Source organism: Leptidea sinapis, chromosome 4, assembly GCF_905404315.1.
Source record: "Leptidea sinapis chromosome 4, ilLepSina1.1, whole genome shotgun sequence".
NCBI classification, from domain to species: Eukaryota; Metazoa; Arthropoda; class Insecta; order Lepidoptera; family Pieridae; genus Leptidea; species Leptidea sinapis.
In genome coordinates, this window is record NC_066268.1 from 6,090,354 (window position 1) to 6,114,832 (window position 24,479).

Here is a 24,479-nt window from a genome sequence, read left to right on the forward strand (position 1 = left end):
GATTAGCGTTATAGTTTAGTCTTCATGCGAATGTCTGCGTTTCTTTTTCTCAGTTTCAGTATGTTTTTTATGAAAATAAGGGACGAGACGAGCAGGACGTTGTTCTGATGGTAATTGATACGCCCTACCCATTACAATAATAATAATCATTTATTTCGGACACTATACATCCATAAGTATTAGTTAGTATTGTATGTTAGTTACAATTTATCTTAAAAATTATGTTAGTAAGGTAAGTTATTTTCACAAAAGGTTGCGCCTTGCTAGAGGCGCATGCAAACCTATCCAAAACTTCAGCAGTGGGGAGTCCCATCTGCATGCCAAAGCACTTAGGATAGTGTAATGACAATGCAGTGATGATCAGGATTTTTGAAAAACCCAATTAAGTATGCAGGGGATTTCGGGGGTGATAAATCGATCTAGCTAGGTTTCAATTTAAAAAAAATTGTTTTATCCATGTTTGAATGAGAAACAGCTACAATAACATTAGAATACAAAGGTAAATTTCGCCACTATATACAAGACTATTATAGCTCAGATGGGACATTGGGTGATCCGGAAAGCAGAAGACCCCGGTTCGAATCCAGATGTCCTATTAGATTTTTTTTTGTTCAAGTTTTGTACATTCTTAAAAATCCGAGCAAGGCTCGGTCGTCCGGATATTATATATAAATGTTGTAATAAAGATGTGAAAAATTTACACCTATAGCATGCCAGCCAAATGAGTTATAAAAGTCAAAGGCCACAAAAGATTTCGCAAATATCGCTCGGAGGTTAATGGCAGTCAGTATAAAAATTGTTCCTAGTAAAATACATAATACAATAAATGTCTCTTGCATTTTTCCGTAAATTCAACCGTTTTCCGAGTAGAGCGCTGAGAAATCCAGCTCACTAGGAATTTTTCCACAGATTCAGTTTTCAAATGCCTTAAATGACTGGACTACGAGGAAATTTTGCTTTTTAGTTTTTCTGTGAAGTGCATACGTATAGTAAGACGAAATTTATCTGGCCAATAGGATTAATTCCAGTTGTAAAAATGGAAAGGATTAGTATGTATCGATTCAAATTTATCAGTACATCAAATGTGGCTCAAATGAATAAAACAGCCATACACTAGAGAATTGATATCGCTACTCAATAAAGCTGATAACAAATCAGTTGTAAAACATAAAATACGTAATATAAAAGGTATTTGACATTTAGTGGCGCAACTCTGATAAAATATGCCTAAATTATTTTGTATACGTTCGTTCACTTTGATACACGAGTCTATTGAAAACAAATATATCAATTTATTGCATAGAAAGATTAGTAAAAGTACACAGGTCGCGGTACGGAGGTACGCGGTCATTAGATTTTCTAAAGCATAATTATATGAAAATAATTATTAGAACAGTTTGTGTAGTAATAAATTAATTGCCTTAATGTGGTACTTGTATGCACAAGGTTAGTTTTTAAATAAATTACTTATTAAAAAGCATTTATTTTCTCAAAATTGATTCCTTTAAAATTCTTTTTGATGTAATTTCTAATATTTTTACTGCTTCGGATACAAATGGCACTCTGTGAGAGAAGAGTTGCCGTAAGAAACTAACCCAGCATTTCTTTTTGCGCTCTTTTTAATAAAAAATATAATATTTATACCCGATTCCTGCCACCGAATTCCCCCTTCGCACTACGCGCTACAAATAAGATATCATCCCCACCATCTGGATGTGTGGCATTCCTCCACAGTGCGGTTTTCAAGTTATAAATAATATAAATGTTGTAAGGTGTTTGTGATTTTGTGTTTTGTCCAGAAAAAAAACTAATATTTGTCTAAATCCATTGTGATAGTCATAACATGTTAAATCTCAACATACTATCGTAGCTATAGTAAATAGCTGACAAGATGATAGTTGAAAGCCTTAGTTTCCAATACAATATATATAATATTAAAGAAAACATTCTTATATGCTTATATGCTTATAGATGCCTGGTAGTTTTACTCTACTTCAGATAGTTAAAGTTATTGATAAGAACATGTCATGTAGAGATGGGTAAAAGTAAATTGACTGCAGAAATCTAATCAAGGCAAATATGGAAGGAAGTTTTCGGCAAAGGTTCCATAATCAGTCTGGAGATATAATAAACAGATGTCGGATTAATGCTGTATCGACTCCAGTGCTAAATAGGTCCTAAACAAGAGTGTCTTATGAGGAATTTAAAGAAATTCATATTATGGTCAATATATTTATAGCAATCTCTTGCAGGTATATAAACATTATAATTTATACAGTTGAATAAACGACAAATATAATTTAAACACTAGAAATAACTACAAGCTTATAGTGTCCCCTACTAGGCTCTGTAAAATAAACATTTCTAATAAACTCTGTAAAGACACCGAAGTTATATTGAGCTCTAAACGTCGTCAAACAAACCTCATTACGTAATATTCACTAGAAGCATGTTTGCCGGTAGCTAAAAAAGTTGGACGAATGTTTATTCTGTTCTTGCAAGTAATTGTATTGTTATTTTGTATAACGTGTAACCAGTCACCCAAGGTGACGAGCTCAATTGTAGTGCGGAGTGCCGCTCAGAATTTTTGGGCTTCTCAAGAATCCTGAGCGGCGCTGCATTGTAATGGGCAGGGCGTATCAATCAGCTGAACGTCCTGCTCGTCTCATCCCGTATTATCATAAAAAAAACTTCGCTGCGTTCAACTAGATACCGCACTACCTAAGAACAATTACTTTTTTTTACGACAACTATTGGATGCTTGTGTGCGGTGGCATCTTGACACTCATTGGCGTCTTTCAAATTTTGTAACATACGCGTCGTGTTATTTACATTGAAATTAATAAAATACAAAATAATGATGATATGTGATCCCAGTGTCTTTCTTATTTCTTGTAGTATTATTTTTACAAGTTTTACTACGCAACCCGGAATTTTAGTTTCTATTATTAGCAAAGTTTAACAGAACATGTGGCACGTCAACGTCACACACTGTTCGAGACTAGCTCGAGTACGCCCACTTGGGCGTAGTTTTAGATGTCACATGTTGTGACTATGCCTGCGGTATCTAGTTGATAATCCTTAATCTAAGTTCAAGTATAAAAAATTCACAAACTGTAAAAAAAAACATTTAGTCAGCATTTGCACATTCCTATAAATAAATTTCTACACATTCTTTAAATTCTTTGAAACCTTTCTTAATATTTTTTTTTGTTTACAGCTCATCGTGTACCCAACAAGGCCAGGGCTGCAAACGATGGGTGCTCTCATCACCATGTTCTTCATCTGGGTCACTGCTTTTACTCTCGCATCACCCCTCTACATCTTCCGGAGTCTCAAGACCCATAAAGTTGGCCTTTTAGGCATGGACATATTGAGTTTCTGCATTGAAGACTGGCCTATTACAAATGGGCGCGCGATATACTCCCTATTTAGCCTTATTTTCCAATATCTTGTTCCAGTACTAGTTGTCGTAATGGCACACCTACAAATACACAAACGACTACGGGGAAGAAGAAGAACAACAAGAAAAACACCAGCAATTCTGATTGCGATTGCAGTAACATACGTAATTAGTTGGTTGCCTTTAAACGTGTTCAATTTGGTTGCTGATTTTAGCACAGATCCTATTCTAGATGAGAAATCTATGACAATAACGTACGCTATTTGCCACATGTTTGGTATGTCTAGTGCCGTATCGAATCCTTTACTATACGGATGGTTGAATGACAACTTCAGAAAGGAATTTGAAGAGATATTATGTTGCGGTCGAAAGAAAGGACAGAAGAATACAAACATGAGGGCAAAAAGTAGAAAAGTAGACACAGAATTGACAGCCTTAGCCCATTTGGAGCAAACTGTGACAGCAAACACTAAAACGTCTCAATGTTCGCAAGTTTTCTGACTAAAGACTTGCTTTAAATAGCGGCAAACGACTTTTGAGATCCAAAGCATTTGAACTCAGTCAATTTAAGTGACTTTTGTTGTATAGTGTAAAAAGTGTAGCCGTTATTATTGTTCTTAGATCTTATGTAATAGAAATTGTAAATATTTGATTAGTTTTAAGGTGAGTGGCGATTTACGTTTTTATGAGCCCAAAACGTGAATTGCCATGTGATGTGACTTTGAATATTGTTTAGTTTAACTAATAAAACATATTTGATTCATTTTTGTTTTTATCTTTACATCCGTTATAACAAACTTCTCGTCAAAATGATTTCAGCCGGACGATGTCCACCGCTTGACAAAGGCCTCCCCTCAAAGATCTTCACGACGATCGGTCCTGCGCTGCCCTCATCTAACCTATTCCGGCGATCTTGACCAGATCGTCGGTCCATCTTGGCCTACCAACACTACGTGGTCGCCATTCGAGGACCTTACTACCCCAACGGATCTGTCGGTCGAGGTATGTGCCATGCCAATTCAGTTGGTGACTTTGGTTCTCTTACTGATCTCCTCATTTCGGATTCGATCTCGCAGGGAAACTCCGAGCAGAGCCCTTTCCATTGCCCGCTGAGCAAGAATGAGCTTCCTCATAAGGCCCATAGTTAGCGACCACGTCTGCGTTCCGTATGGCAACACACATTGGTTAAAAACCTTCGTCTTCAGACATTGTGGTATTTAGGACGAGAAGGTTTTACGGAGCTTCCCGAATGCTGCCCATCCGTGTTTGATTCGACGAGTGACCTCTTTCCCGAAATTCGATCTGCCTTGAACTGGATTATTTATCCAAGGTAGACGGACTCATCAACAGTTTCGAGAGTAAAGTTCCCAACTGTTACGGGAATAGGTTCGACACCCTTGTCGTGTCCTATGCCCTCATTGTAATGCCCTCATTGAACATGATTGATATTTTTAATTATAATTTATAATTTTGTTCTAGTACTAGTGAAAGTTTTGTTAAATTAATTTACTTTAAACAACTTGACCCAAAACGTTTTTAATTAAAACCTTTCCGTAATCGGATCATGGAGGAATCTAATGTTCTTTGAACTTCTTAGAGGATTCTTGTATCGTAATTAAGGAAAACTGCAAATGGTTCTATAATTAAGAAAAGGCACAGTACCTACGTAGTGCGTTTTCGGTGTGTAAGTTAGTTGTAGTTATTCAATTAATTTGTGTTTGAAGTTATACTTCTTTAGGCGCGTTATGAAAAAATGATGAAAGGGACATTTTAAGATGCGCGCGCATCACTGTAACACAAAAGTAACAGGTTCAAGTTGGTTCCTAAAATTGCGTTGACGTTTGCGTCATTCGTTATTTTTTTTGGTTTCTTTGTCCATTATTAGGACACGCAAAGGGTTCAAGTCCACACAGCGGTATTCGTTATTTAATAATTGATTGCCATTGCCATCTTTTTATCACCAAATTGTTCTTTCTAAAAAGGTAGAATAGCAGAGGAATAAATCATTTTAATGATTTTTGCTTCATTAGGCCAAAGAAGTATAACTTCTTGCGTGCATACATATGTACACAAACACTTTTTCATGTGAGTCTTTCTCCGAATAAATAAAAAAAAATATACTTCCAAATTGTTAGGTACAATAAAAATAAAGTACTGTTTATTGAAATCCGAATTCTTAAGATTTATTATAATTAACAAAAACATTCGGTCTATAGCAATTAAGATATTTTCAGTGAATAATTCTATCAAAAAAGAACACTTTTGGTTGTTGGACTTTTCTATTATTACTTATAATAAGTATCACAAAAAATAAGCGAATATTTTATAAACTTTCAGATTCAACCGTTTCTTTTAAATATTCAATTCTGATAAAAGAATTAATCAGGAATAGATCCTTCCTTATTCCAATATGAAGCAGTTTTGGTGTTTTCAATATGAAGCATTTGCATATATATAGAAGATACCCAGTAAATATGTGTTGCGGCTTCAGAACAATCCTTTATACTTGTCCTAAAAATTATAAACATTCTATTTCAAACTTTCCCTCCTTATATAAAAACTCTCTTAATGGCCGCGTGCGTAACTGTATCGTCGCTTGTGAAAATGATAGAAAACTAAGGTCTAAGATCGATCAATTGCCCGGAAAACTATGTACGTACAACTTATAGTGCCGAGTCTTGAAAATTAGAAAGAAAGCTAAGAAATTATATAGGTTCTTCTAAACATCAAATGTAGTGACGTCTGACTTGGCAACAGAGGTGTGCTCCTGTCTGGTGAGTATTCCTTTTTAAAACTTCGAGTTTTGTAGCTACTACATTTATTCTTATTTGAAGCGAACTAGGTTTTGATATTTGTTGTTTCGGTGACATAGGTAATCTTAAATTTATCTAACATATGTGTTCATGTACCAACAATAAGTAAAAGGAGAATGGCGAGCTTGCATGTATTTTCGGACCCACAGATTGATATAGCGTACATGTTGAAAACTTAGTTATAGTTGTAGAACGGGATAAAAGTAATTATTAGAATAGTTTAAAAAAACACGTTTTTTTAGTATTATTTATACAAAGTTTTACTACGCAACTCGGTATTTTAGTTTTTAGAACATGTGCGCACTCCAACGTCACTTATTGACCGAAACTGGCTCAAGTACGCCTACTTGAGCGTAGTATTAGTTGCCACACTTTGCGACTACGCCATCTAGTTGGAGCGCAGCAGAGACCAATCCTTAATCTAACCCCCTTATTCATAATAGTCTGCTAACTTAAATCATTGCTAATTCTCACTCTGTCTTCTTCTATTGACCTAAGTCAGAATGAGAAAAAACACTCCTAAGCGGCTGTTTAAAGTTAGCGGACCATTATGAATAAGGGGGTAAATGTATAAAGATAAACATAGCTATTCAGTTTTTTAGTAAAATGTAGGTAAGTATTTCATTAGGTACAACAATAACGATGTAACTATAAGTTGTCATTTCAACAATATCTCCATGGCATAGCGTTTTTTTTTCACGACAACTGATTTTGTGTCCAATGTTAATATTTTCTTTCTTTCGACTCCTTCAACCTAGAATCTCAATAACTTTTATGGAAAAGGAGGACAAATGAGCGTACGGGTCACCTGGTATTAGGAGATCACCACCGTCCACATTTTCTTCAATACCAGAGGGATCACAGGAACGTTGCCGGCCTTTAAGGAAGGTATAAGCCGATTTTTTTCAAGATACCCATGGCGTATCGTCCCGAAAACACCGCACAAGGAAGCTCATTCCACAGCTTTGTAGTACGTGGAAGAAAACGTGAGGACCGGCACATAATATCCAGATGGAAATAATAGTAATAACAGTATGGTGATCGGCGACAAAGTATAATACGGATAAGTTTGAAAACTAACAGTTGCTTAAAACGTAGTGGATTTCGGCTATCTCCGTTTTTTACAAGATATTTCATATAATCGAGTGAATGGCTCTTTTCTTAGAGAGTTTCGCTAGGCTGCCAAATAGATATGAATGGACATAGACTCCCCTAATGTCTGTCTGTCAGCGAGTTAGTTTTTCTTTTTTAATTCCTCATCTCAACTTACATGCTCAATTTGCTAGTAGTTCATCAGCAATTGTTTCTATTAAACACAAGCACAGTGAGCGCTTGTGTTTAATAGAAACTTAAAAGAATCAACCTTTGGAGTCTGTTTATGCAAAAAAAACTGATATAAATTTCCTACTTTCAATATAAATGTCGGGCTTAGCTATTGACTGATAATAATATTAAGGTAATTGTAAACATAATATTCAAATTCAGATATTTTTATCAAAATAGGATATGAAATCACATATTAAAAGTCAAAAACTACAATTCCAAAAGGTATGCCTCAGACCTGAGAAGAATGGGCGGAACAAACTTAACGGGCTTTTTTATATATAATAATATGGTAACAATGTAAAATCGTACAGTAAAATTTATTATTTAATAGCCTGTGGGTTGTCGCTCAATTCCCAATCAGTGGTATCATTATGAAAGTCATTTATGTTATAGTAACCTTTACCACTCAAACGTTATTTAACAATTCTTTTGAATTTCGTAATACATTTGTTTTGAACATTATCTGGGATTCTGTTATAAAAGCATATACAATGCCCACTAAAGACTTACTAACTCGACTTAGCAGAGTAGTAGGCATTATACGTTTATTAAGGTAATAATATTATGGTTATGATATATTTAGCAAATTCACTTATGTGTCTATGTCAACACTCAAGATGTTTATTTTATTTAAATTTTTCTCTCAATGATTCTTATTATACAAAAGATAGCTAAAGCTATGCTTTTGAGTTTAAACCATAGGTAATTCAAATTAAAAATAGCAACGCCGACCATCACGCAGTGTGAGCTCTATGCCAAAAGTACAGTTCAGACAGAAACCTGTTCGGTGAGCTCTGTTTTCCTTGAACGCTAGGAAATCCAGCGAGCCGTAGTAATTCCTTCTCCCATCGTAGATACCCCAGTATCGGCTTGATCCATTTGACCGCGTGCAACGCAGAGCAGCTAGAATCGTCGAGGACCCAGTGGCTGGATCACTTTGCGTTGCGTTGTGTGTCTTCTACCGCATTGATCACGGGGAGTGTTCCGAAGAGCTGTTTTACCTGATTCCTGCCGCCGATCCCTCCTTCGCACGACACGCCACAAGTTAGGTTATCATCCCCACCATCTGGATGTGTGACGGTCCTCCACAGTACGGCTTTCTAGGAGCTTTCCTCCGTGTACTACAAAGCTGTGGAATGTGCTTCCTTGTGCGGTGTTTGCGGGACGATACGGCATTGGTTCCTTCAAAAAAGGCCGGCAGCGCTCCTGTAATTCCTCTGATGTTGCAAGAGAATGTTGGAGGCGGTGATCACTTAACACCAGGTGACCCATACGCTCACTTGTCCTCCTTTTCCATAAGAAAAATTGCCTTCAGATCGTGTGCTCGTGCTAACATCGGTGATAATACCTTTTATTGCCTTTTAATTGCTATTTATTTGGGCACTTACACAAATGCAGCCTAATGGAAGTCTGGCTAACTATAAGCATATTGCTATTATCTCCCTGCTCTCCAAAATAATGTCGATCGGCTGGCGATCTTCCCGTATAGCTTCTTTATGATAATAAGGGAAGAGACGAGCAGGATTACAATGCAGTGCCACTCAGGATTCTTAAAAAACTAAAAAAAATCTATGTAGTACTACAATTGCGTTCGTCACCTCGAGGCATAAGATGTTAAGTCTCATTTGCCCAGTAATTTCACTAGCTACGGTGCCTTTCAGACCGAAACACAATAATGTTTACACATTACTGCTTCACGGCAGATATAGGCGCCGTATAATTACGTAAATATCTACGTCACTATCTGAAGAAAAAATATTAAGACTTGGCAGAAAATTTAACTGAGTTAATAAAGTTCAATGCGTCTATTTATTCATTAAGACCTTTATTGCTAACATCATTCACTGTGTTTGGTTACTTTTATTTAATGTACGGCTACAGTAAGCCCGACAGATCATTTATCTACAATTTTTGTGTTCGATTCTATAATAACCTTCCTGAAAACATATTTCTGAAATGAAACTTCCTTAGATTCGTTGTGATTTGTAACTCGATGAAACGAAAAACCGAGACAATAGAGACAGAAATAGGTAAATGTATAGGATTCAGCCGGCGAAAGAATGAGATAAGGAGCATTATAATGCTCCTTATCAATCCTGCCAATCCTGTATAGACAAACAACTTCAAAGTCATGACTGATGATCAGTATTCGAAAAAATATGAATGGAATTCCACTTTCAAATTTGTGATAACTTTTTTTTTCTAACTGTTCTGTAAGATTTCTAACAAAAAGTTTGAATAGGATGTGAAGATTTTCTTACGTGTAAATTCTACCCACATTCTCTTGTAACACCAGAGGAATCACAGGAGCATTACGGGCTTTTGTACATGCTTTTTTAAGGTACCCATGTCGAATCGCCCCAGATTTAGATTCTACAGCTTGGCCGTTCGTGGAAGAAAGTTCCTTGAAACCGTACTTTGGTGAATCGCCCCACATCCAGATGGTGGGGATGATGTTCTCATTTGTGGCGGCAGAAACCAGGTGAAACAAGTCTTCGGAACACTTCCCGTTGCAGTTGAAGAAGAGATTGTCATATTTATAAACTTTGTATCACTATGATCATTACTAAAACTTTTATCTTGAATCTAAAATTTTTTAAGGTTTCACTTCTACCACGTGTGAATCGCAGACAATTTTGTTTTTTAAATACCATTTTCTCAAATTATCTTGCCCCAATCTAGGCTGTACTATGGGTACTTAATAACGATATATTTAATTCGATATACATACATAAAATTAAATAATACTAGCTTTTACCCGCGACTTAGTCCGCGTGGAATATTAACTTTGGGCAGTTTTTTTATGTATACTTTGTATATGCACACACAAACTGCTCTTTCCACTGCTGGCAGCGCACTTCTATGATACAGCGCATATCCCTTGTCATTGTGGACAGTCTCTTTAATAGTATTTCCCTGTGAACTTTAATCTCCTATTTCATCCCCATGTAGGTCAAAGTGTCGAACATGCTCGATCAAATACCAACTTATAAATTACTTCTTATCAAATGCCTAAATAGAAAGTTTTACAGTGTCATCTTCGATCTTGACCAACTTCCATCCCCTATCTCAAACTCTAGTTCCAAGCTCTAGTCTATCTCTGTATTAAATTTAATTAAAATCGGTGCAGTGTCTTAGGCGTGAAAGCGTAACAAACAAACATACATTCACATTTATAATATTAGTAGGTATAATATAAACTATTATGAGTCGGAAACAAACATCAATATTCCTCATATAAATGTTAATTCCTTCCGGGATTTGAATCTAGATAGGATCACTAACCACTGTGGTATTTGGGTCGTCATTTAATGGAGTTGTAATTTATCTAAAATTATAAGTAGCTCTATGTTTTTTTTATGGAATAGGAGGACAAACGAGCGTACCTGTTGTTAAGTGATCACCGCCGCCCACAATCTCTTGCAACATCAGAGGAATCACAGGAGCATTGCCGGCCTTTAAGGAAGATGTACGCGCTTTTTTTGAAGGTATCCATGTCGTATCGTTCCGGAAACACCGCACAAGGAAGTTCATTCCATAGGTTTGTAGTACGTGGAAGAAAGCTACTTGAAAACCGCACTGTGGAGGACCGCCACACATCCAAATGGTGGGGATGATATCCTAACTTGTGGCGTGTCGTGCGAAGGTGGAATGTAGTTAGAAATATATTAATATATATAACAATATCTTATAAAACTGACTGAAGCACGTCAATGTAGATGTGGCTGTGAAACAATTTCATTATAACAACAGAGAGCATATTTTACGAAATAATTCTTGATGTTATAAAATATTAATGACAAATTCGTAAAAAACAGTATTTTATTTATTATGTACAGAACAACGTCTGTCGGGTCAGCTAGTAGAAAATATAAGAATAAAAAGCAAACAACATTCAAATTTACTATATAAGGAATCCTCGGCATGAGAATTGAAGACCCGCTGAGGTTAAATAAAAGGTTCCATTAGGAAACTTGTAAACAAATGGCTGTTAATCCGTTGCTTTTAGAAAATGAAAGAATTTTCACCTTTATCTCCACAAAAAGTGTTTGTGTTATGAAGTTTTTATACGAAATGGGCAAATGTATTGAATAGAAATATAAAAAGTTAGCATTAAATTTTCTATTCATAGTTTAATGTTACATTTAATACAAAGATAATATTATTATTTTGATACACATTTTTTTGTGACGACATAAGCATTATCAGAAAGTATACTCTGCCAATCCTGTATAGACAAACAACTCCAAACTCATGACTGATGATCAGTATTCGAAAAAATATGAATGGAATTCCACTTTCAAATTTGTGATAACTTTTTTTTTCTAACTGTTCTGTAAGATTTCTAACAAAAAGTTTGAATAGGATGTGAAGATTTTCTTACGTGTAAATTCTACCCACATTCTCTTGTAACACCAGAGGAATCACAGGAGCATTACGGGCTTTTGTACATGCTTTTTTAAGGTACCCATGTCGAATCGCCCCAGATTTAGATTCTACAGCTTGGCCGTTCGTGGAAGAAAGTTCCTTGAAACCGTACTTTGGTGAATCGCCCCACATCCAGATGGTGGGGATGATGTTCTCATTTGTGGCGGCAGAAACCAGGTGAAACAGGTCTTCGGAACACTTCCCGTGAATGTGATAGAGGACACACAATGATGCGACATCTCTATGCAACGCCTGGTGATCCAGCCGTTGACACTGAGTCCCCGACAATTCGAGTGTCTGTGTTGCACGCGGTCAAATGGACTTCTCAATTTCATATCTGAACATGTCATCTCATTCATATTGAAATGATACGGATATCTCTTTTTTTTAAACTTTAGTTTTCAAAACAAAGAAACTAATTATAATGATGAAATACATATATAACGAATTGACAATCCGTCAGATTTGTAATTTTGATACTGATCAGAATTTGGCAAAGCAGGAAGATCTCTAATACAACCAAAAAGAGACTCGTGAGTTCCTTACTCTTCTCAATCTTCCTCTATGGATTTTGGAGGCGTGGACGATCTGAGCGGCAGAGAGGACAAATATTTACTCATTTGAGATGTGGTGTTGGGGAAGGATGCTTCGCGTACCGTGGACGGCGAACAGCCATTTTCAATAACGAATACTTACATTGCTGTCACCGTTTAATGACAAGATCTTATCTATCCATAGTTATGTCCAATATAATTACAGTCCAATGCTTTTTGTCGATAGGTTATTGAAATGTAAGTAAGCGTAAAAGAATAGATTTGTCTGCCTCTAGTAAGTTAAACTAAGGATAGATGGGTATTGAAAACGGACGTAAGAGTACAAACAAGTCTATCCTGGAGCAACTTCGCATTAGATTGTCCACATTCTGCTATCCAAAGATCTTGGAGTATTTTGGTCACATTGGCCGACGCCTTTCCACTAATGTAGACAAACTGATAGCCATAGGGAAGATGGAGGGCAAAAGACCACGCGGACGATCACCAGCCGCTGGTCAGACCAGATGAAGACACTCACTGGCCTACCACTTATGACCCCAATAAGGAAGGCCGAGGACCGAAAGGAGGGGAAGGCTTTAGTGACCAAAGTCACAAAAACTTTAAAGTACTGACACGACCTTCAGAAATTAAGAATGCGACCAAAAATAAGTATTCATTTTTAATCATTTATAATATTCACTTATTTTATCTAGTAATAAGGCCTTCAAAGGTGCTGATCAATGTAGGTTCATAAAGGCAGTCTTTAACATTCTTCGTCGTTATTATAATGCCAAAGTTCTGAAAATTAATAAAATTATATGAAGTTTAATGATTTATCACAATTATGTCATGAAATGAAAAGGTATTTGTTAAAAATGTTTATGTGACAAAGGTTACTATAATTTAAAATACTTTCTTAAAGATACCACAGATTGGTGGAGCAACCGCAAAAGAAAAGCCCGTTGAAATTCTTGCGAGCGCTCTTCTCAGTATAAGCATGAATTATCGAATGGTTTCAGTCTATCTCCGGTTGTGGCCTACTTGAAATAAAAATCGTAGCTAACGTTGACTTTTCTGTCCCAATAAACTTATCGACGGTAACTCACCTTATCCGTACACGTTGTCTGTCAATGGGAGGACGTATAGCTTACCAGCGATAGAAGTTTGTATGGAAATTGCAATTCACGCGTCCCAATATAAAGCGAAAAGAATGACTTATCAGGTATATTGGGACAGTCTCAGATTATTGACAGCTAATTACTGACTGTAGAGGGTAGTGATTTTACTCTATTACTAGATAGTGTATTGGGAAGGGCCGTAAAAAGTCCTAGTTTGAATTAAAGGATTTAAATTTGAAATAAATTATAAGTTCTCTATGCATTAAAAGACACCAGCTGTGAAGATTTCTAAAGTTATTTTTTATGATAAGAAGTGACGAGATGAGTCCTTTCATTCTTGATTCTCGAAAAACCAAATATTCTATACAAGATTTTAAATCTTAGTAGCCCAGTGTGTTTAGTTTAGCTAATAGCTTTTTTTTGAAAATAAGGGACGAGGCGAGCAGGACGTTCAGTTGATGGTAATTGATACGAACTGCCCATCACAATGCAGTGCCGCTCAAGATTCTTGAAAAGCACAAAAATTCTGAGCTGTAATACAATTGCGCACGTCACCTTGAGACAAAAGATGTTAGGTGTCATTTGCCCACTAATTTCACTAGCTACTATGCCCTTTAGACCGATACACAATAATATTTACTGATTCACGGCAGAAATAGGCGCCATTGTGGTACCGATAATCTAGCCGGCATTCTGTGCAACGGAGCCACTACCCACTGGTAAACAGTTATTTCCAAACCGAAACAAAATTACTACTTCGATTCTAAAGACAATGCTGAGGGACATATCTACACCATGTGTTGAGGGCCTCCTAATGGTCGTGCGATTATATAAACAACAGTTGTTACTTTTTACTCCCTTGCAATTCTCGTACTCCATCAAACACAGTGAAAGAAATACTCTTTTCTTCATTTCATCGTTGATTGCACAAATTTGTCTTTTCCTAAAAAATCGTATAACATTCGTTTTATTTGAAAATGTATCATATTATATGTTTATATTGAGTTGATGAACATAAAAAAAAATTGTCTTTAGAAATGTTTAAAATAGTAAAAATAGAATCACATTATTTTTTAAGGGATGATGATCCTACGGCAGAATCACTTGGAAATATCAAATCAAGTAAATACAATAGAAATAGTTAGGTGATGCTATACCTTACAAAATTGTAATTATTAGAATTATTGATATAAAGAGATAAAGACTCCCCAACATTACTTGCTAGTATTAACTTCAATGTACCACTAAAACGAACGAGAAATACGCCTCTCTTTTCATTATCATTTTACACTACGAACTATGGTAAAAATTCTCCCATTAACAGAATTTGTAAGCATTACAACGAAGTTTTTTCGAATGTCGACATTCATAATCGCAGTAAAAATAGCTTCAAAACAGAAATTATTAAAATATTAATGAATACACTAGATACAAAAAATGTTACTGGAGCAATATAAAACGAACAAATAGGTACATTAACACACGCACATATACACAAACACAAACTACACGCACACATACACATCCAAACATAAAATAAACACTATAATCGATTATGACATAATATAATAATAGATATAAATATTAAATTCAAATTCATACGCATAATATTATTCATTTAATGTTTAAACTATACATATTATTATGTTAAAGTAAATTAAGTTGAAATTCATTTAAGTCGAGTTTTGTGTTTATAAGTTAAAGTTATTTAAGTTGAAAACTCATTAGTTGATTTTTGTTTATATAGAGAGACCTGTAATTGGCTATTATATGTACACAAATTTTTAAGACTAATTTGTAATATTTATGCTGTTGGTCTTTTCAATAAATAAATAAATAATAAATAAATAAATAAAAAGCATTTACCTATCAGTATTAAAGCATTGCATGTATTCATCCATACATTCCTCCATATCCAGCTCAAAATCAGTCTTATTAAGATCTATGCCTTTTATATCAAATTCTATCCCAAATATATTTTGAAAAGGCTTCGAATTTTCAGTTTTTGTTTCTGTTACTGAAATGTTAGTTCAAAGCACATCGGTTAATGTTTTTCAAGTATTCCTTTATTAAAGTAATAACTTCTTTAGCGGCGTTGAGCAATTTTCTTGGAATGGGTATAAACTCGCGTCATCACACGTGGCCTGGTCGAAAATTCGTAAGACAGTCGTTGACATTATGGATTAAAGTTGATTTTTCTGAGAGTTAAACTTTTTAATGTAAAATAATTGTTATAGTTCTGAAGTGTTAGATTTTTATGAAATATAAATTGTCATTTTTATGTACGATAGTAATAAATGAATATTGTATTGAACCACATAAATGCTAGTACTTTTATACTTATAAATAATGCAATTCGTGCGAAATTATTTCTTAACCATTCCAAAATATTTAAAAATGCACAACGTTAATGATCAAGATTTCTTCTCCCGGCACTATTTATTTAATAAATTAATTTATTACCAACCAAATACTAATAGACTCGAAGTTAATATTATCTCAGCAATTTCTGATAAAAATTTCATTTTGAAAAGTTTAATTTGTTGCCTCGTAAGTATTGGCATGTGTCAGATGTTTATTTTCTTTACGAGTATTTTTACGTTCAATGATTGAGTTAACGACTGCGGTAATAAAATTTAAGTTAGTATGCTCTTAAGGACTGATTTGATTGTAATGGCTTTTTATCATTACATTTTCGTATGAAAGTTGAAGATTAGAAATAAATTAATATTAGTGGAAGTAAGGTTTTGGTCGAGTGAGAACGACATTATGTTACCAAATGAGATGAAGCTAAGTTGTGAGTTGTACAACACCAACAAAGAAGACAAAAGTGAAACATTTGATTTATTTTGTATCGAAACACATTTAAGACTTACATGAAATTATGGTTTATAAAGTACTAAATAAAGTAACAACCCCATTCGGTGTTAATACAAAGTCGCATTCTTAAGTTCTTCGGACACGTCTCCCGGTGCGAGAGTGAGTCCATTGAGCGCCTTGTCGTACAGGGCAAAGTGGAGGGTACCAGAGGGAGAGGAAGGTCGCCCATGCGACCGGCCGACCAAATTATGTCTGCTGTGGGCGGTCCATTGAACGAGTGCACCAGACTGTCGGCCAGCAGGAAAACGTGGCAAATGCTCGTGTGGCAAATCACATCTGCCCCAAAGATATCACTTCGAGATGACTATGACCGCTCTGCCAAGAGTGTAACGAAGAAGAAGAGAAGAAGAAGAAATAACGTTTAAGTATGAAACTGTCATTTTGGCATACTGGCTTACTACTTCGGATAAAAAAATCTGCCTAAGTGTAAAATTTCAGAAAAAGCTTTTTCACATGATAGCTAGAACATAGATACAGAAATGCAAATCATTTGATTGTTTGAATTTTAATTTTAATGATATATGGAAAATAAGTATTATTGGAACGATGTACCTTATGGGACGATGCGAAGGGGTACCCTAACCGAGAAAAAACGTCCGGAACGTAACTCTTTTCATGTACGTCGAAGCCTTGGTACGCGACAATCCTCCTCCTCGCATCGGTTTCCTCAGTGCTGAGAGTCGTGATCATCTCGACAGAGTACTTTGTTGCGTATTATTTGCCGCCATCTGCCCCCATCGGAAGCAGAGTGTAAAGCGTCGTGGACAGTGGTTTCAAGGGCAGTGCGAATCTGATCGGTTCATCGCATAGGGCTTCTTCCTCTTAGTCTTCTGGCATCACCTCCCCTGTTACCATCAGTCTCTCCAGGTTGCCTTCATCCCTTCTGGCGATGTGGCCGAAGTATTCTAGGACCCTACGCAAGCAGATGGTAGAGAGCCTAGTCACAATGCCCAGCCGTTTCAGGATCGACACATTAGTTCGGTGTGCTGTCCAAGGTATGCCAAACATCCTTCACCAGCACCACATTTCTAAGGCATCGATTCGTTTTCGGTCGGCTTTCTTTAAAGTCCATGTTTCAGCGCCATTTATGATAATGGAAAACACCAGTGGTCGCACAAGATTGGTCTTGGTTTTTATGCTGATGGTTTTACTCTTCCATATCTTCTCTCATTGTGAAATGGCGCCTTTTGCCATGCCGATCCTACGACGAATCTCTCCTTCGTAAGAACCATCGTTGCAGATTTCAGAGCCCAGGTATTTGAATTTGTTGACCATTTCTAATTGTAGTGTTCCGGTAAGCTCCAGCCTGCCAGACCGATCCACAACCATAACCTTAGTTTTAGACCTGTTTATAGCGAGACCCAGTGTTGAACAGGATCGGCGAAAATATACAGAATTGTTGAACTCCCTTTTCAAAATCAAAAGGACCCGAAGTCACCTGGTCAACCAACAATTCCTTGGCTGTTATAATATAATGCCTGGATCAGTGCTATTAGGTGATTAGGTACGCCAAGCTCACCAAGTACCCTCCACAAACAATCGCATTCCACGCATTCGAAAGCCTTGCTGTAGTTCACAAAACACAATTACCATTGGGGTGTCAAACGCGTAGCATTTCTCCACCAGTTCTCGCACGTTCAGGATTTGCTCCCTGGTACCTTTTCCCTTGACGAAACCAGCCTACTCCTGTGAGATCTGCCAATCAAGGTGACACCGAATCCGGCCATTGATCACATGAAGCAATACTTGGCTGGCATGAGATATTAGGGCGAAGGTGCGGTAGTTTTCACAACCTTTCCTTCTTGTGCAGTAGTAGTATTGTAGATTGTGTCCACTCTTCAGGCCATACGCCGTCTTGCCAGACCTTGTTGCAAATTCTATGCAGTGCGTCAACCCACGAATCACCCAAAGCTTTGTGAACGCTACTATACCTTGCTGAATATTTATATATAAATAATTGACATGTAACAATTATTAACATTTGACACATTTCTGACAAATTACATTGATTGTTTGATTGATTCAGTTCCGGCGTGGAACTAACGCAGCAGAAACTGCTCTCAATTTCAAAGCTACAAGATACGGCTAATGAATGTGCCATAAGTTTTTGGTTAACCGCACAGTAAACTTTGACTTGATGTATTTTACCCTCGAGATTACCAAACGCAGTTCTAAGTAATTGTTCATACTGATTATTAATCGTATAACTTGGTTAACGGTTATTGGTATGATAAGGTTGTTAGTCTTCATGAGCATGAACCCTTTCTTGGGTGAATGCTCCATCCACCTTTTCCATGTTTCTCTGTTTTCGCAGAGATCTAAATCCAGTCTATCTCAGCAATATCTGAATTTTAGTCAATCCACCATCGTTTTGATCTGCCAACCGTCCTATTTATTTAATGGTCCTTTTATTTACATTTTTACATACAAGCTTCCTTGAGTCCGTTTAAAATTTGAGTATTTTTGCAATGATTTAATTAAAAAATTTAACATGACGAAGCTGTAAAAGTCTATCTGTACGGCGATGAGGACCCACGATTCAAATTGCTATCGATAACGTGAATCTTTTTGAATAAGCTTTAAGATGTTCTTAGGGTGATACTATTTTTTTTGGTTTTGTAACCGTTTAAAGTTTAAGGAATATTATTAATGTTTGGAGAATTTTTCTAGATACTCTGTTAAACTTCTCACGAACCCATTACTTATAAGTCTTTATTCGTTTTTTAAGTTTCATATAAATTAAGTGACTTTATCCTTGAGTATATTTCTAAACAAGGAATGTTGTTATAAATATAATTAAACAAATATTTAATTATTCTTGAGCTTCTAGGAAAGTACTGCAAAAATTATAGCAAAATTGCATGATACTTTCTGAGAACTGTAAGACAAATTAGTTTTTACCCCTATCTAAATTACAATCAGTCAAAAAGTATCGTTTAAGGTTCCAATTTCAATGTTTTGTTTCTTTGTTTTCTTTAGATTGGCATATCTGTTTTTTCATTTACGTGCGGAGTTAGAGTTGCATCTGTCCTTATGATTAAACCCAATGCTGTTTTAGTTAGATTATAATATGTACCTTGTGTATATTGCGAATTTGGTAATGGAAAAAAAACACGTGTTAGTAGTGAAACCTTCAAAACTGAATTGCGGGAAGTGGATAATTGTAGGTTTTAGGAATCATCATAGTGTTACAAAGTTTGATAATTCTTCTACATTTTATTCGTATATATTACATAGATTTATTCACACTCAGAGCTTACATTTTCGATAAATACAAGAGGCTTATGTTAACTAAAGTATGTAATAAAACTTTGGTCTTAATATGGTCCATATTACTTTGGAATACTGCGTCAATTACTTTTTTTGATCTTGTTGTTAATATACTGCGCCTGCTGCACATATTCAAAGTTAATTTGGCCTCCAAAAACGCAATCCACGGAATCGCTGTATCCGATGCAAAATTTACATTAAACCTCTAACCTGCAAATGAAGTCCTTGTACATGTTGCTAGGATGACACGTCATTATTTCAACCGCTATGAAAGACATTACTATCACCGGTAGCATTATTATGTTCTCCTGGTGTCTATGCAGTAATACGTCGAGCGCATGACGTCAGAATATAGTAAGGTATACTTGCGTCATTCATAAGACAATCTCTTCTTCAACTATGATCGCCTGGTATCAAAACACTGTACAATGCTTCCTATTTCATTCTCTGGCCGGCTGAATCCTATACATCATATACCTATTTGTGTCTCTATCTTCTTACTTTTTGATTCATTGACTTTCAAAACACAACGATTCTTAAGAAGTTTCACTTCAAAAACACCTCACAAAGACGTTTTCTTTAATATTGCATTTAAACAATCCTCACTTCTAGGATTAATACACAAATAAAATTTGAAAAACATAATTTTATGAACGATGCGGGGCTCGAACCCACGACCTCCGGTGTTCCGTGCCGGTGCTCTAACCAACTGAGCTAACCTTTCGAGTAACGCCTCGTTATAAAATCTTGATTGCTTTGTTCAACTCTCAGGTTGTGGCCATCTGGTCATCTACAGGATCTACTTTACAGTTCGTAGGTTCGAGTCCCGCATCGTTCATAAAATTTTGTTTTTCAAATTTTATTTGTGTATTAATCCTAGAAGTGAGGGTTATCACTCTAAAAACATAAACTATTGTTTAGATTTACTGAGCGACATCTCAAGTCAATTTTCTAATATGCAAATATTGTATCATATATTTCATATATAACTCTATGACTGTAAAGTAGAACCTGTAAATGAACCCACAACCTGAGAGTTGAACAAAGCAAACAAGATTTTATAACGAGGCGTTACTCGAACGGTTAGCTCAGTTGGTTAGAGCACCGGCACGGAACGCCGGAGGTCGTGGGTTCGAGCCCCGCATTGTTCATAAAATTTTGTTTTTCAAATTTTATTTGTGTAATCTTGCATCGCCAATGATATTTCATGTGCAGAGATACTGAAAATGTTACAGAAGGGTTACGATGAATGGACTTTATCAAAAACACATTTTTATGAGTATACAAAATATTCAAGAGCGGTCGAGATATACTGGACGATTAACCTCGCCCTGTTAGGTCAATCAACGTCCTCATCTGAATTTATCATAGCAAAAGTGAAGGAAATAGTGACCGAAGTCTAAAGCGGAACTTTTTGTGTTCCCGAGTAATCTATCATCTATACTAATATTATAAAGCTGCAGTCTTTGTTTGTTTGTTTGTTTGAACGCGCTAATCTCTGGTATTACTGGTCCGATTTGAGTGAATCTTTCAGTGTTGGGTAGTCCATTTATCGAGGAAGGCTATAGGCTATGTTTTTTTTTCAAAATTAGGGATCCGTAATAAAATTGCTATTTTGTAACACAAGGTGTAAAATCGAAAACCTATTATTGCGTGCGCTGCAAAAACTATTGACAATAGAACAAAATGATGTACAGGCTATAATATAGGCAATATTTTATTACTTATAAAACTTTCGCGTGAATTATACTTTATATGGCAAAACAACGTTTGCCGGGTCAGCTAGTCTTAAATAATCACTTAGGTATGAAATATCTTCGCTCCGCTCGTCTAGTCCCACAAGACTAACATTTTCTCCAAAATCTGACTCATGTTGATTGTTTTCTTTGACTTTCGCGGTGTTTTTACGGAATTTCTACTGGAAACGGTAAATAAATTTAATTATTTGAGTGTGATGCAGTGTTTAAGAGAGCAAAATTCGATGAAAAAGGCCAAAGTTGTAAAAAATAATCTTGGATTTTGCACCACGATAATATGCCGTCCATTATTGATAAGAAATTTTAAGGTAGAAACTCATCAAATACCATCTATTTCACCAGATATGGCTGCAGCTGGCTTTTTTCTTTTTCTTAACTCAAATAGCCATTTGGTGGTACCCGCTTTGAAAACAAAACACAATTCCAGAAAAAGCGATTAAAAATAATTTAATATTTTATTATTCTTTATTATAAGTGAATCGTTTCTATAGGAAAATAGGTATTTTGAAAAGCGATAAAATAAACTGATCCTGGTACTGTTTTGACAGAGTTGTTATTATAAGCGATCACTATAATTTTTTTCAACTAATTTTTATTTGTTCTACAAAATAAAATTTCACAAAATAATGCTAAACAAAAATTGGCCAATTCAAATGTATGATCCAACTTGTTTTTAATGTTTGTTAATCACGTATATTCTACTGACGAGAAAATACCATCCGGGCTTTGCTCAAATAAAACAATTGGGCATTAATAGAGCTAAATGACTCGCTATAGAGAACCGCATTACCCGTTGGAACGCTGCCAATCCTCTCTGTCTAGTTGGCTGCAATTATTTGGAAATTCAACGTTACTACATGTAGTGTTAATGCATCTCAAAAACATACATTTTCGACGAAACTTTAAAAGCTTTTTGTCGTCAAAGAATACACGGTTCGAAATGTATTCGAATATCCAATGACATTGCTTTAAAATCAAATTAACTGGATACATTTGTCGTTAGCAGACGCTTATTTTGTTTGCGTTCAATTTATTAAATAAACTAGTTTTTTTTTTCGGTGATTTAGTAGTGGTACAAGATTCCTAGATAATTTTCTTGATCAAAACAGTATTAGAAACACGTGATAAAACAACCTAATGCGTACCGGAAACCAAACCACTATCAAAAGCACCATTTTCAATTTTGCGGCAGTAATAGAGGAGGTGACGGAATGTTCATGAAGAAACAATATTAATGGTTTAATGTTTATCAGAATCGATGAAAATGAATAGGAATATTTTAAGTGTGTGATAAAGTAAAAATTATAACTAACATTATAAATACAATATATCTGTGTGTAGTTCAAAGTAGGTATGGAGCCAAATTCAATTTTTAATACTCTTCATCTGCTTGTTACTTAGAAGAAATTTGGAAAAAAAAATTGCCAGTCCGCGTGAATTTGCATAAAGAATTTGTTTTAAAATGGGGATGAAAGAAGGAATTCGAAGAAAACTTATCAGAATTAATTTTCATGTTCGATTTTATCTCAAAAAATTATCATAGCAACTAAAATCATGTCTCTTTTTTGTTTTCATTTAAGAGAAGGCCCTAAAATAGGACCTAATGCCCTCAAAATAGGACCACAGGCCCACGTGTTGAGAGATGGTGAGGCAATTGACCATTGACATCGGCATCAACACGGAGCCTATGTCTTATAAGCTATGGAGCACTTCAAACAAAGGTTCGAAATGCTCCATGCTTGATCTGATCGCTATTTAGCCGATAATTAAAAATTGGATATGGAATAAGTGTGGTATAGTACAATCAAAATTTTAAAATGAGCAATCAGCTCTTTTTCTACAGCAACAGCGGGCGCCAAGATACTACTTTTCTCGCATGAGTAATACAAAATATTATTATGTAACTCATACCTCAATTTTGAAACAACTTGAATATTAATTTTACTCTTAATACACATTTCAATAATAAATTATTCATCTACCTTTTTTTACCTGATATTCATGATTATCTTCTCAACTCAAGTGAAGGAGGTCATACGAATGCTTGATCTGAATAATAAAATTGAGGTCAATATTGTAGGTTGAGTGAACTTAAGTATGCATTTGATGCCAAGTCATCGTATGAACTTTTGATTGCATTTTGTGGCCCTAATTATTATTAAAAGCAAATCTGGCTGGTCAAACTCTGCTTCGTGTATGTACATGGCGCACACTAAAAGTTTTACACTTCTAACTAATCGGAACTATTTGAATTTTGCCCTGTGCTTCCCCGGGGCGTAAAAAGAATTGGGTAGTCCCAGGCCCAAGGGTGTCATAAGAGGCGACTACGGGCTTATTGAAAGTGGGAGAGTCACACTGCCGTCTTATGACGTCAGCACAATCGGGCCAGACTCGTCCGGGTTACTTAAAACACTCGCACAGAATACCGGCGTGAAGTAGCGGCCTAGTGCCGCTATGTTTCGCATAGGTTAGTGTCGAGGACCGGAGGCCATCCCTTCCCCCCTTCCCCTCCCCATCACCCCCCAACAAAAATATGAGAGCGGTCCTAAAAAAGGCATTACCCCAGGAGGGTACCGGCTCTACCAGAGCCGGAGAATCCCTCACCGAGCATTCGCGCTCGGGCTGCCCCTCGTATTCTGGGGAGGGCACAGTACCGCGCATTTTACAGGACAAACAGGGCAGCAACACCACGGCACCCCGCTCCACGCTTAATGTGGACTTCTGTAACATCAGGGGAATTCACTCCAATTTAAACGCCGTCCACCACCACCTTGTGACGGCGCAGCCGGCCTTGTGTTTCCTTACGGATACGCAGATATCTCGACCTAGCCATACGTCATATTTAACGTACCCCGGGTACAAAATTTAGCATAATTTTTTGCCTCATGCCGTGGTATGTGTGTACGTTAGGGAGGATATCTGCTGTCGCCGTCTCGGCGATTTTGTGGGTC

General features: G+C 36.2%; 1 protein-coding gene and 1 long non-coding RNA gene across 3 annotated transcripts in view; one reads left to right on the forward strand and one right to left on the reverse strand.

The window, feature by feature from the left end:
• The window catches only part of LOC126979768 (neuropeptide F receptor), a 136,291-nt gene extending 132,125 nt beyond the window's left edge, over positions 1 to 4,166 (forward strand). For both annotated transcript variants that reach the window (XM_050829291.1, XM_050829290.1), the window contains exon 4: positions 3,221 to 4,166. In XM_050829291.1, coding sequence (XP_050685248.1) covers positions 3,221 to 3,904 — 684 coding nt within the window. In that variant the 3' untranslated portion in view covers positions 3,905 to 4,166. The remainder of the gene's footprint in view (positions 1 to 3,220) is intronic.
• Positions 4,167 to 13,167: 9,001 nt separating this feature from the next.
• Positions 13,168 to 16,213, reverse strand: LOC126979864 (uncharacterized). The gene is made up of 4 exons (XR_007732903.1): positions 16,089 to 16,213; positions 15,488 to 15,638; positions 14,470 to 14,564; positions 13,168 to 13,301 (listed from the first exon to the last, which is right to left on the reverse strand). It is a non-coding gene; the product is annotated as an uncharacterized LOC126979864 (long non-coding RNA).
• Positions 16,214 to 24,479: the final 8,266 nt, after the last annotated feature.